General features: G+C 42.3%; 1 protein-coding gene across 5 annotated transcripts; it reads right to left on the minus strand.

Moving 5' to 3' along the window:
• Positions 1-327: 327 nt before the first annotated feature.
• UEVLD (UEV and lactate/malate dehyrogenase domains) lies at positions 328-14613 on the minus strand. Of its 5 annotated transcripts, none has more exons than XM_082194308.1 (12): positions 14393-14613; positions 11918-12002; positions 10845-10910; positions 9809-9972; positions 8325-8460; positions 7834-7952; positions 6908-7013; positions 5673-5843; positions 4421-4594; positions 3865-3952; positions 2245-2368; positions 328-2138 (listed from the first exon to the last, which is right to left on the minus strand). In XM_082194308.1, the coding sequence occupies exons 1-12, from the start codon at positions 14474-14476 to the stop codon at positions 1974-1976; spliced, it is 1482 nt and encodes a 493-aa protein (XP_082050434.1). In that variant the 5' UTR covers positions 14477-14613; the 3' UTR covers positions 328-1973. The 5 variants fall into 5 exon arrangements, with proteins under 5 accessions (XP_082050434.1, XP_082050436.1, XP_082050435.1 ...); XM_082194310.1 differs by lacking the exon at positions 14393-14613 and adding an exon at positions 13193-13377; XM_082194309.1 differs by lacking the exon at positions 14393-14613 and adding an exon at positions 12934-13066.
• Positions 14614-14645: the final 32 nt, after the last annotated feature.

A 14645-nucleotide genomic window follows, 5' to 3' on the forward strand; every position in this document is an offset into this window, starting at 1 on the left:
TGGAGACCTTTTGGTAACAACCAACAAATTAATAAATAATAATTTAAGTTTTGCTGGCATGATTCAAGATACTATTTTGTACCAGCTAGATAGTGCACCACACCAACTCATGAATTCCTCATCTGACCTACCAATAGATGTGCTTCATATATTAGTATATATTAGCAAATTCTGTCATTAATCTGTTGCATTTATGTACTACTAAATATTTCAAAAACCTCTAAGCCATGTATGGACTAACCCCCACACCCATAATATATTGTTAAAGCATTAGCACATAAACACAACCTAAAACCAATAAAACAGTAATAAAAAAACACATCGAGCTTTTAAAAGTTAATAAACGTTTTATTAACATTACACATCACAGTATTTTTCCATATAGCACTTGCTTAAATATATAATGCAAAGAAAAAGGCAAAAATTCATTGCAATCATACCTGAGTACAAAATCTACATATACTATCATTAAACTGTTTAGTCTATATATTTGGTAGTGCTTAAAGCTTGTTGCAGTGTTACAACTGATGACACCAAACATACTAAGCCTTATCAGTGCATAACATTGAGCAGTGCATTCATTCAGTTTTTCTTCCCATCCTGTCCTAAGGACTCAGGCCAAGTCACAATTATTTTAACAAAAGACCAAATAAAAGCAGATTACTTCATTAGATAGAAATAAAAATTACTCCACCTCCTCTTTACCCTAAGTTCATAAATCACCATTTAGATCCTGGGAATAGTATTGGCTAACACTATCCAATAACTATTTTCTCATCTATTATATTTTAAGGCATGGTAGAGTGGAAAGGGAGAAAAATCAGCTTTTTAAAAATATCATATTCTGAATAAAGGAAGCATTTCATTTAAACCATGGTGTCTAGCTGTGCCTTACTGTATTCTATAATGTCCTCCCCATATAAAGTGCCTATATAATTCAATTTATAAATCTTGTACAGAATCCAGTAGGCCCTCCCAAGTGAGCCAAAAGCACTAATGTGTGCACATGGGAAACAAAACATTTCCTGCTCCACCTGGCTGCTTCATTCACAAGCTGCACTGGAGGGTACTCCAACATTCAGAGTGGCTTTTCAGGGGCTAGGAGAACCTGCAGCAGGAAGGAGGATGTGAACACACAGAACCTCAAGCCTCTTGGATTTTGGCCATCATGCCTTTAAGAAGACCATACAACTATGCACATTTTATATACTGCAGCAATGTAACAGCGCTGGGTTCTTTTTTATATCTCCCCACCCCCATCAATATCTAAGTCTTTGGGTGATTCATACAAAAAGTTCAGAAAAATACTTTCCAACTGATTAAGGCTAAGCAAATAGAATTCATCTGCAATGCCCAAAATTTCAGCTTCAGATGAATTACTGAAATGATTTGCTGGTGGAAACATTCTGTTATAAATTGTCTGAATCATTGGCTGAAACATGGACCCTTAATTTTAGGCAATACCTTGCTGCCAGGCCATCTGTGTTTAGACTTTAGCAATGTGTAATATATATACAAGACTGGTTCTCTATAGTAAATACAATAGTCACTCTGATTGAAAAGATACCTCTTGTCAGCAAATTTATAGCAACTTTGAAAAGGAAGTGGGCTGGTGGTGATTATAGTGTTGGGCATTCAATATAGGAAAAAGAAGAGATACCGTTTTTTCTTATTAATACAGCTAGTAATTAAACAACCAAGAGTACAAAATCCAGCAAAAAGGCAACCCATGATCTAGAAAGTTTGGAAAATTACGTTTCATGTTACATATTTCCACCCTATTTTGCCTAATCATTTTTATTATAAGAGTATCATTGACAGATGGTCTTTAGCATGCCCTATAATTAAATATACACCAAATTTAGCAAAGCTTTAACATTGTGAGGTATTCTTTTTTTAGCAGCCACCTAGGCAATAGTGTCTTTTCTGCAACTCTCAAATATCTTAGAGACCAAGTTATGCCTAGCTGGTATTCAGAGTTTCAGCTGCTGTTGAAGATCATGAATCGAGGCAGCCGTGGACTGAAGCTCCTGGACCACAGTACCTTTATCCAGCAGTTTGATGACTTCAGTCACTCCACTGATTCCAAGCACACAAGGCACACTTAAAAATACTTCAGAATTTATATTGTAACATCCCTAGAAAAGGCAAAACATAGTATTGGGTATATTAGAATTCCTGGGACCCACAGGTTAATGTTTCCTCTATTCTAAAAAAGCAAAATCAGATCAGTCCTGTGTTTACCTTCACCATCGTTGATATGGAATGTACTTTCCTTTTATCATTCAATATACTGTCTGCCAGATCAGCTATTGACAGACCAACAGACCAGGATTTTTTGCCTCTTCCTTTCAGAACTTCCATGGCTCTATATAAAAGCAAAAGAATCAGGATTTACAATGCACTTTTTTTAGCAAGCAATATGCCCCCTTTATAATCTTCATACGTCACACTTGTATATCAACAAGCGTGGTACACATTTTTGTAGTGGCCTTGTTCACATGTTGTGCTAGCCAAACTGTCTAAATGTGAACTAGCAAGCGTGAGGGTATTTGCAGTAAGAAAATGCAGCTGCTTTCCTCCTCCCATGGTTGTCCTCCTTCCACACTAGCTATGCCATGCAAAACCATGGTTTGGCTTGAGTCTGCATTTGAACCCAGACTCATGGTTTGTCTGCCTCAGACAAAACACAAATGATAAGCCAAGAACAAACCATCAGAATGCATGTGATGGCTTTCGACCAATCAAAAGGTTACAGCAAAATGGTTACGTATAGATTACATTTTCATGGCAACAGGTCTTGAGCCAAGCAGACGCTAACTACATTACTTGTTGCTACAGTGGTACCCCGCAAGACAAACGCCTCGGAAGACGAAAAACTCGTTAGACGAAGGAGTTTTTTGTTTTCTTAGCCGCTTCGCAAGACGCATTTTCCTAAGGGCTTGCTTCGCATAACGAAGCTTGCCCCGCAAGCTCCGGGGATAGCGGGGAAGCGCAGCGCGTCTTCCCCGCTGTCCCCGGACCTCTTTTGAAGCAAGGGGCGGCGGGGAGAAGATCGCTTCTCCCCGTTGCCAGCCCCGCAATCTCCGGGGACAGAGGGGAAGGCGCACGCGCCTTCCCCTCTCTCCCCGGACCCCTTTTGAACCAAGGGGCGGCAACGGGGAGAAGCGATTCTCCCTGCTGCCCCTTCCCTTGATTTAAAACAGGTCCGGGGACAGAGGGGAAGGCGCGCGCGCCTTCCCCTCTGTCCCCGGAGTTTGCGGGGCAGGCAACGGGGAGAAGCAATCTTCTCCCCGACACCCCTTGCTTTAAACAGGTCCGGGGACAGAAGGGAAGGCTTGATTTTCAATGCATTCCTATGGGAAACCGTGCTTCGCAAGACGAAAAACTCGCAAGAAGAAAAATCTTGCGGAACGAATTAATTTCGTCTTGCGAGGCACCACTGTAATTTTATGACTAGCAGCAAAGCGTGTGTAAGGAATTTTCCACTCTTGTGTCTGCCCCCTCCCAACATCCTTAGTCATTACTTCAAGGTTTATGAGGTGTTAGCTGTCTAGAGTGGGCTACTTTCTTAGGTACAAGACCCTGAGTAAAGTATACGTATTTTAAGAATAGCACTGCTGACAGATAAGACTTCAACTAGAATTTGAGGCTTTTTATACGTAGCCTGATCAAAACGTGTTCAAGTAAAAATGGGGTTTAATAGGTACGTAATGAAGGTTTCCCTTTCATATCATGTTACTAGGGTGTAAATTAAAATTCAGAATTAGGCTGCACTCCTATATCAATTTATATTGGAATAAGGCCCAGTTAACTCAGTGGGACTTACTTCTGATTGTGCTGCCACATGTCTAAGTGTTTTACCTGTTAGCTAAGAGATGCTGGGCATTTTGATTTGCTATATCTTCATCCTGATGACTTGTCACTGAATTAGAAGCAGTCCATGCTGCCACTGAATAGGATAAAATTACAATCAATGTTGTTTTTAAACATTTGCATTTTTATCTCAGGAACAATTTCTCTGTAGAGTGTGTGCTTTCCATTTTGCTTTTAAAGAGACCAGTTGTAGGAATTCTATTCAGAGGAGTACATAACTCACAGATGTGCAGAAAACACAGAATACGCAATAACCCGTCAGACAAAGAAACTGCATGAGAAGTCAGTGACAAAGCAACCACCACCGCAATGTAGTGTAAGCATAAAATATAGAATTGGAGAAGCTGTCTCTGGAACAGAACCACAAACTTCTTGTCATGGCTATCCATTAAATAAATAACAGTAATTTAAACTGAAATATCTCCATATACAGTACTTCTATTAAAAAATAATCACAATGTTTTCTGAAATTATCTCCTGATATAAAGTACACATGTGGTACCCTAAACTGCATAGTAAGCTAAGTAGTAAGTCACCATTTTACCTTTGTTTTCCCCTTGTTCACCAATAATCCAATTATCTTTGCCTCTGATTTGAGCTTTTAATAGGTTTGCAATAATGTATTGGAATCTTGCAGAGTCTAGATTACAACCAATCCCGATAACCCGACTTTTAGGAAATCCACTCATCTTCCATGATACATAGGTCATTATTTCCACTGTACATTTGACAAAAACACATTGAAAAGGGCAAATTAATTTGTATTCAGGTCAAAAAGACATAAAGGTTTCCAATCAAGTTATCATTCATCTCTTTGGCAGTGGGGTTGATTGGATATCAGTAAATTATTCATTTTAAAAACAACAGCCACATCTCCAACAAATATCATGAAGGATGTTTTAGTAAATTTGTAATCTTAACCCCACTTTCCTGGAAGTAAGCCCATTTAATATAACAGTACTTATTTCTGAGGAGACATGGTTTTGACTGTGCATTATTTTGCACACCTTAAATATAATTAAATATATCACTAAACTTGGTTAACACAATCACACTCTACAACATTTGGTTCTGGTACAGTGAATTTCTACTGGTTATTATTCGTTTCCAACAAAACATGATGAGAAGCTTTGATCCTTCAGAATCACTTGTTTCTTCACCGGCACCTCTCAGAATTTATGTCCCAAGAAGCATGACCTACTGATTTTGTGAGACTTTTCCTGGTGCTTTGGGGTTAAGTAGTGAGATTAACCATGCCGCATCGAAACATGCTTGTATACAAATATTTGCAATCATAAAACCATAGAACTGTAGAGTTGGAAGTGACCCTGAGGGTCATCTAGTCAATACCCCCCTGCAAATCTCAACTAAATCATACATTACAGGTGGCCACCCAACCTCTGCTTAAAAACCTCCAAGGAAGGAGAGACCACCACCTCTCATAGGAGTGTGTTCCACTGTCAGACAGCATTGACTGTCATAAAGGTCTTCCTGATGTTCAGTCGGAATCTCCTTTCTTGAAACTTGAATCATGGAAGTACTAGTTTTCCTGTTACTCACTTCTCTAAAGAAAAATGTCAAAAGACTTATTCCATATGTGTGTCAAGATATACACAACACACAAAAGGAAACTTTCTGGCCTAGTTTTCTACATTGTCCCAATACATGACCACAAGATAGCAAACAGAGAACACCCTGAAGCCTCTGTAAAGAAATAGGTTTATTAAGTATGAGAAATTACAAAGCACGTTATATCCAGGGAGCAATAAATCATAAAAAGGAAAGTGCTGCCATACCTGGTTGAGAAGCCACAAGCAGTACACTTTGTTGGCTATAATGTGCTACTGAAGGAATGATGCCTCTGAACAGTTCAACATTGCTCTGTACAACATCCAGATAGGACTGAGCGTTGCCTAAAGAATTCACTGTTAGCACCACCAGCTTTGAGCCTGCTGAGGCGGAAAAATCTAAGAACACAAAGAAAGAATTTCTGCACACGTCAAGGCCAGAGTATAAGACCTATTTCATTATTATTTTTTAAGTTCATGAACTGGACAGGTAAACTTTTGTTTTATCTAAAGATACAGGGTCGTATCCAATGCTGTGCATGTGAAGTTCAACTTGTGCAATGGGACTCCCCCTTTCCTTTCCTTTCCTCTCCTCTCCTCTCCTCACACGCCTTCAGAATCTGCTCCAAAGGTTCCTCCGACCCAGAGGATGCAAGAGATGCTGCAGAGGAGAAGACAGGAAAGTTCTAGTGTGCAAGCAGAAGTCTGCTGTGTTAGCAGAACAGAAGCGTTGGATACGACCCGTACGAGAGTAAAAGTAAAGGTAAAGGGACCCCTGACCATTAGGTCCAGTCGTGACCGACTCTGGGGTTGCAGCACTCAACTCACTTTATTGGCCGAGGGAGCCGGCGTACAGCTTCCGGGTCATGTGGCGAGCATGACTAAGCCGCTTCTGGGGACCAGAGCAGTGCACGGAAACGCCGTTTACCTTCCTGCCGGAGCGGTACCTAGATATCTTGCACTTTGACGTGCTTTCAAACTGCTAGGTTGGCAGGAGCAGGGACTGAGCAAAGGGAGCTCACCCCGTCATGGGGATTCGAACCACCGACCTTCTGATCGGCAAGTCCTAGGCTTTGTGGTTTAACCCACAGCGCCACCCGCGTCCATACGAGTGTAAAAGGAGTCGCTAATTAAGCACTGTGCCACAGCTTTCTCAGGCATATAGTGTGTGTACACACACACACACACACACACACGCCTATATACACACACACATGTATATCTCCTGTCTTTCTTTCATCGTGGAACCCATCTGTACACATGGTCTCCCCATCCAGGCTCTGGCTACACTCAAACTTCCTTAGCTTCATCACATGGGACCTTCATGTGCTTTCAGACATTATTGCTGCGAGTGAAATGTTCTTAGCAACGATTCCAAGAATTACTTAGAAAGTTCATTTGAAGTATACAGTGGGGGGGGGGGGGACGGACCACCACACACATCTCAGAAGCCAACACAATACCTCTGCTGATTTCCACATTAGGCAAGGCAAAGATTTCCAGGTCCATAGCTGCTCCTTTCATTGTACCTTCTGAGCAGTCCAAGACAACCACTCTGTCAGCAACACCCTGGTACAAATTGAAAGCAAAGAAGTAATTATTCAGTGGAGAAAAGATAAAATGTCATTCTGAAAGGGTTTAATACAACTCTGATTTATTTCTTTAAATGCTGACATACAATCCTATTTTCTACACAAGCTGCTATATAATAATAAGCCAACAGCTATTCTCTCCCATCACACTAGTCATCTGTTTGCATCAAGTTGCCACTGCTAGAGACAATCTGCCTCTGAATCCCAATTGCTGGGAATCAAAAGTGGGAAGAGTGCTGCTCCACTCCAATCCTGCTTTCAGGTTTCCCATAGTCATTGCATTGGCCACTGTGAGAACAGGATGCCGGACTAAATGGGCCTTTGGCTTTATCCAGCAGCCAGACTCTCCTGAAGATGGCCAGGCATAATTCAGCAGGCATTAAACATGCACTGAAATCCCTCCCATAAAAATCAGTAGGATGCCTGGATCATGACAAAATACCTGGAGATTCACAGAGCAATCTAAACCTCACCAGGGCAGCAGGTGAGTGGCAGATCCATGCTGAAAGCAACTTTGCTAGTAGCTTTCCAGCTGCTTATATTAGCCTGCTAAAAGTCCATACAGGCTGAATTCTGTTGGTGCTATTGGAAAATACACAATTTAAGACAGCATGTGCCAACTAAAAGCTATGGTTCCCATGTGCTGAGAAGTTATGCAAATAGACCCTCAATGCACAGTCCTTTGCAGGCTTACTCAGAAATACATCCTACTCTATTCAATAATAATTATTTTATCCCAGTTTGGAATCACTACAGAAGCAATCACAGTGGTCATTTCACGTAAAGTATATATATACCTTTGCTGAAATAGCCAGTGCACAAGCAAGGCCCAGATCACCTGCTCCAATCACTGTAACTTTGTTAAATCCTCCATCATTTTTCTTTCCGTCTCCCTTGGACTGAATGTTGTCTTCACCTAAAATAACATATAGTCATTAATATAAACAAATGCGCTCAACTTGGGAAGTTGCATGGAAAATGACTGGATGTAATGGAACAAACCAACCAAAAAAGGTTTAACTGAAACTATGGTGGTCTGTGAAGGACAAGGGCATATTGTACAGCCTTCTTCATATGATCGCTAACTTCAAACTGAAGAAGAGCTCTGTTGGATCAGACCAAAAGTTCAGCCATTTCTCACAATGGCCAGTCAGATGCTTCAGGGATAATGGGAGGATGATAGCCATCTCTTGCTATTGTTCCTCAATGAAAGCCATTTATCAATGACTGAATCCTGCATACAGTACAGAACTTGTCTCCTAAATGAAAACCCAAAGATGATGCATACCTTCCGTGATTTTTGCAATGTAAGAGAGCAGTTCTGACTGTCTGGCTGCATCTGAAGATGATAATGAGAACAGAGGGAGCTCCTCTTCAAATTTTGCGCTCATTTCCTTTAATAACCCTATGATCATGGATTGCGGCTGAAACATATACAACAGCAATTAGCCTCCTCCTCAACTTATTATGATATCCTTTCACATAAGTCTTAAAGTGATTTACAAGCCTCCAACAAGAGCAACTAAAAATAGGTTCTTAAACATCACTAACAAAACATGCAAAGCAGAGACTTAAAACAAAACAGAACAAAAAATCCAGCTGGAAAAGCTTCTTGAAACAAAAATGTATTCAGTAGTTTCCAGAAACAACCACAGGCAGCAGGCACCTGTTGTATCTCAATATAATAATAAAATAATAATAATAATAATAATAATAATAATAATAATAATAATAATAATTTATTATTTATACCCCGCTCATCTGGCTGAGTTTCCTCAGCCACTCTGGGTGGCTCCCAATCGAGTATTAAAAACAATACAGCATTAAATATTAAAAACTTCCCTGAACAGGGCTGCCTTCAGATGTCTTTTACAAATAGGTTAACTGCTTATTTCCTTGACATCTGATGGGAGGACGTTCCACAGGGCGGGCGCCACTACCGAGAAGGCCTTCTGTCTGGTTCCACAAAACAGGGGCAGCTACATTGAAATGTCTGCTCTCAATTACTGTGGGCTTCTGATATTTTTGAGACTTCAAGGACAGACTCTCCCATAAAACACAGCCATCCACTGTGTATGTAAAGGGCAATGTGGTCTTTCATGGAACCCTATAGAGATTAAATGTCAGTACCAGAGCCTTTAACGTGGTCTGGTACTGCAATTTTAGATAGCAAACATTCTATGAGCCTAAATGGACTGAGAATCTGAAGCACTTTATGTACAATTACTGTGCATAGGGCTTATCAGATTTCCCCCTTCATAGCTACATAAGCCAGTTATCAACTTTTCCCCAGAGAAGCAGAATCAAGATAGGGGCCACACACAAAGGAGCAGGCGTTTCTTACAGGGACAGGGGCGTAAGAGGATCATGACCCATCCCAGTGGGGAACTCCGAGTACCTTTTCCTTTGCAAGTGAGATTTTTGCCATTCATTCATAAAAATGAAAAAGTAAAGCACTTTGGGGGGCGCTGTTAGACAAAACACTGCCCCTGCAATAACTCTGGTTGGCCATGCCTCTGCTGACAGAGAACCTGCAGGCTATGACTACAAATACACACTACTTTTGCTAGTCCAATAAAATAGCCTCTACTTTCTCTCACATTGCCTGTGTAGTCTATCTGGCAGGATGACAGCTCATGTTAAAAGGCACGTTATTTTACAATTAAGGTACACAATATGGATGCCATTAAATTAAGACTAAGACAAACACTGTAAACCAATTTTAGTAAAGCAATAATACTATTTTACATGACATGCACAGACATCCCTTACATGACTCCAGTTTTGTAGATAGGGCAAGTATATCCTTCCCCGGGCATCTACATGCTTTCCTACAGAAATCCCCATGTTTGCAGTGGGCTTTAAGAAGCAGATTGGAGGAGTAAAAGGATGAGAATCTAAAATCCATAGGAAAACTGGAATGTTGTACGAATTACCTGTCAAAATACAAAACATAAGCAACTATCAACAACCACTGCTCCTTGACTGGTCATGTATACATCTTAAATTTTACACTTGATATTTAACCCATGGGTGGGCGTATTGTAGGATCTATTGTACTTTGTTTTTCACTAGAACCCCAAAGTCCATGATCTGGAGCCATAGGCTAAGAAGGCAAACATATACAGTCCAGGAATTTATTTTAAATGCCAGAACTGAGTTCACAGTCTTTTCACACGGGAAAAATCCACTCCTGGTTTCTGCTCAAACTCTCTTTGTTTCAGCAGCCTGAATAATGGAAGCAGGAAGATCTTTTGCACTTGCTCTTGAACAAGAGTTGCTATTGGACACCCTATTAGAAATATATATTTACTTATTTAAAGAACGTATATGCAGCCCATCAATATGAATATTTCCAGGGCAGCTTACAAAAGATGTACTATTGATATCAAGCAGGCGTCATCACTGTATTCTTTTCAGTGCCTGCTGAAGACGTTCTTATTTAAACAAGATGTTTAGAAAGTTTGTATGAATTTTAAGTTGTTTTAGTCTATTCTATTGTGGGTTTAAGAGCCACTATTGGTCTTGTCTGCTCAATCCACGGCAGCCTGGCTTCGCATGTCCTTGCATGGTTTAGCCAGCCAGTCAAAGCTGTTTCCTGGGGTGTGGTTGCTGTCACATGCTGACAGCTTGTAGGAGCCACAGATGAAAGATGAGTAAAGGGTAGGAACCAAAGGTGGGCAAACTTCCCCAGAGGGAGCATGATGTGTCACCCACCAGAGGTACTACCCCACCCCAAACATCCCATCCCACTTGCAAGTCCCAATGTATTATTAGGTAGCAAACAAAAACATAGTGAACAACTTACCCTGGTATTTCACTGGAACAGTGCCACTACAATTCAAAAGGTCTTTCTGGGAACCATCCTTAAAAGCTAAAGTTCAGAACATTAATTTGTATGCGCGTATAGATTACATTTTTTCAGTAGCAGACAGCACAGTGAGACTGCCCTTCTCACTTGAGCACTCTCTGTTTGCACAGCTGCTGTGTACTGTGACAGAGAGGGGGCAGGCAAGGCACTGCTAAGGTTGGCACGGTGCAAATGCACTGGCGGAGTGTATCCGGCATTCCTGCCAGCAGGTTGGTACTGTGGAGATCTCTGCCCTCCCTCTATCCATCTCGGTATGCAGCAGGACACAGCCAGAGGGAGTTCATGTAAGTGGCACATCCCCACCATCTTTACATTTTTGTCATTATTTTGTTACCAATAATACTGCTTTATTAACATCTGATATCAGAGCCAGATAACTCATTATTTTAAACGTTATACACCACCAGACTTTTTAAAACAACAAAGAAATCATGACAGCAAAATAAAAAGAACATGTAAAATACAATACAGCCAGAAAGGAAAATAAAACAACTTCATTGGTCTGCTGCTATTTGCTTTATTTTCCTTTCTGGCAGCAAATAGCAGCAAACCAATACAAAGCTCGCTCTACCACCCCAAACTTCATAAAGGAGCAACAGTAAAGTGATTACTTAACTCAGGCACCCCCAAACGTGGCCTCCAGCTGTTTTGGGACTATCATCCCATCATCCCTGACCACTGGTTCTGTTAGCTAAGGATGATGGGACTTGTAGTTCCAAAACAGCTGGAGGGCCAAGTTTGGGGATGCCTGACTTAACCATTGAAGGTTAAAAAATTTACACAAGGTGAAAGCACACTCACTTGGGAGTAAGCCCTACTGAATACTGTGGGCTTACTTTCTAGTAAACATACATAGGATTGTGCTGCAGGTAATATTGTGAATAACGAACATAAGTAACTGGAGTTGAATTCCTTACTTGCATTGACTACTATTCAAACTTTTATATACAAAATGACATTCTCACACAATCATTTTTCCAATGGGCCAAAATAATAGACGTTACTCTTACTGTAGGTATTCATGGCAAATGTGGTGTTTGGGTACAACTCATGTACGCTCTTCAGTTCTTCTATGGTCAGATCTCGGAATTTATACTGCAGAGAGAACAAGGATAATTTTATTCTTTTAAGCAATTTTATATTGATGCACCCTGCCTTTAAAACTTGTCATTGTTATTAAGCAATTTAGCTTCACAGCTGAAATTGGAAGTCTAAACCATTGATTCTTCTGAACCGGAAACCTACCGTAATTCGCTTCAGTATCAATACAGCCCATTCCCATGTGAAAGTCATGCTGTGTAGATCTGCACTTATTAGAATGACTGCACCTTCCTTTAATTACACCTTTGTTAGCAGTACCTTTTCGGATGTGCATTGAGTTAAAGCACTACAGATAAAATTCTGCTCACATTTGTTCTTTAAAACACGCACACACCACTTTTAAGTATGTAAAGCAGGGGTGGGGAATCGAATCGGGCCAGATCCAGAATTGGCAAACCCTCCACAGTAAGGTTACCAGACCTCCCCGTTTCCTGGGGACAGTCCCCGGATTTATAAATCAGTCCCCTGACAAAATCCACTAAATTCGACTGAAGTTGAAAAGTCTTCCTGGATTCATTGAAGAAAAAAATCTGGTAACCTTACTCCACAGGGCTAGTTGAACAGGTAGGAAGAGCTGTCAGTCACTTGATGTCAGATGACCTCTAAGTGCACTCCCAGTTCTTCATTGGCAGCCATGGCTTGAACTCACCTTCCAAACATTCTTGCCATCATAATTGCAACACAGATTACACGTATTTAACACACGTATTTAACTGGGCTTCCTTCCGAGCCGACAAACGTAGGATTCTGCTGCTAGAGCAGAGATGGGGAACCTGTGACCCTCCTGAATGACAACTAGGGCTGATGTGCGGTAGGTTTCTAGAGATCCCTACATCCTGGGTCAAGGAGCAAGTTCTGCATTTCTAGGAGCGCTGCATGCAGAAGCCTGTGCCCTAAATGCACCCTACGATGAGGCCTTGCTTACATCCCTGCCGGCAGCGTTGGGACACATATTTCGGCAGTTTAAAGAGCCACCCTCAGCCACGGCCATGTTGCAACCCTATATAACTTGTGGTGAGCAGGCAGGCAGCTTGCAGCAGCGTCTTAACCGGGGACATCCCGAGTGACTCGACGGCAAAGCAGCGCCCATGGGAAGCCGGGGGGGGGGAGTCGCTCCCTCGGGCCGCCCACCCGGCGCGGAGAGGAGCGCCCGCGCCCGCCTATCCCGCCGCCGCCCGCCTTGCCTTGCTCAGCCACTTCCTCAGCTGCTCCTCGGAGAACTCCATCGCCGGCGGCCCGTGCGAGGAGGAACAAGCACTGCTTCCTGCTGCTGGCGCGCCTGGAAAGGCGAGCCGGCCGGCCGCGCGGCCTCTCCCAGTTCCTCCTTTTCCCCAGGCCCGCCCCTTGCTTAGGTAGACTGCCTAGGTTTTAAGCCAAGGAAGCGGCGGCGCCGCGCCTTGTGGGGAAGCGGGTTGCTTCTCGCGTCGAGGCGCGAGGCCTGCGTTTGAACCCAGGGCCGGATTTATGTTTGATGAGGCCCTAAGCTACTGAAGGTAATGGGGCCCTTTAGATGTCCAGCTGTCCTTTGTTAACAACAAATTGTCGCTGTTTTCTATATGCTATATGGTAATTTATGGGCCTAATTGGTATCTAAAGCCATTTGCATATGTTGCTATGCAACCAGTCCATGCAGAATGTAGGCACCCTATACAGTGGTACCTCGCAAGACGAATGCCTTGCAAGACGAAAAACGCGCAAGACGAAAGAGTTTTCCATTTTTTGAGTCGTTCCGCAAGACGAATTTCCCTATGGGCTTGCCTCGCAAGACGAAACGTCTTGCGAGTTCTTGCCAGTTTGTTTCCTTTTTCTTAAAGCCGCTAAGCCGTTAATAGCCTCTAAGCCGCTAATAGCCGTGCTTCGCAAGACGAAAAAACCGCAAGACGAAGAGACTTGCGGAACGGTTTAATTTTGTCTTGCGAGGCACCACTGTACTGTATATAGACATGAGCAAACCAGTGATATTTTAGGGAGCAGGTGGGGCCCATTACTTACATCACAGGAGCCTACACAACACAAAACACTGATGCTGTATGCAGGTTTTATTTTGTTTTTTTATCTTGTATTAGGAAATGTACATCCAGGTTTTTTCCCTTGAGTTTTTTTGGGGCCCCCGAAAAGGTGTTTTTCATTGGCCACAGGAGGCAGTCATGGCCACCAACCTAGATGGCTTTCAGAGAGTATTGGACCAATTCATGGAGGAGAGGGCTATCACAGAATCGTAGAGTTGGAAGGGACCCCAAGAGCCATCTACTGCAACCCCCCTGCAATGCAGGATTCTTAGCTAAAGCATCCATGACAGATGGCTCTGCTTGAAAACCTCCAAGGAAGGAGAACCCACAACCTCCCTCCAAAGGGAGACAGTTCAGCTGTCGAACAGCTCTTACCATCGATGGCAATGAGCCATGATGGCTATGCTTTGCCTCTGCAGTTGGGAGACAGCAAAGCCACATGAGGGAAGAGTTGCTCATGCTCGAATCCTGCTTGCGTGTTTCCCACAGACACCTGGTTGGCCACGATGACAAGAGGATGCTGCAGTATATGGGTCACTGGTCTGATAGGCTCTTCTTAGGTCCATATTCCCAGAAATGGCATAGGGCAACTTTTGGGGCAGCAGCCTGGCTTGTTCTTCTGTGAAGC

The sequence above is a fragment of the Podarcis vaucheri genome (genome assembly GCF_965113315.1).
Source record: "Podarcis vaucheri genome assembly, chromosome: 1".
In the NCBI taxonomy this organism is placed as follows: Eukaryota; Metazoa; Chordata; class Lepidosauria; order Squamata; family Lacertidae; genus Podarcis; species Podarcis vaucheri.

What these genes read in the sequence shown, in the direction of transcription:
- UEVLD (XM_082194308.1), bottom strand. Translation starts at nt 14,476, where the DNA reads ATGAGCAACTCTTCCCTCATGTGGCTTTGCTGTCTCCCAACTGCAGAG. An exon ending in TGTTCCAGTGAAATACCAGG is followed by an intron (nt 9,973 to 10,844) that starts GTAAGTTGTTCA and finishes GTATTTTGACAG; the next exon opens with GTAATTCGTACAACATTCCA. An exon ending in GCTTGTGGCTTCTCAACCAG is followed by an intron (nt 4,595 to 5,672) that starts GTATGGCAGCAC and finishes TCAAATGTACAG; the next exon opens with TGGAAATAATGACCTATGTA.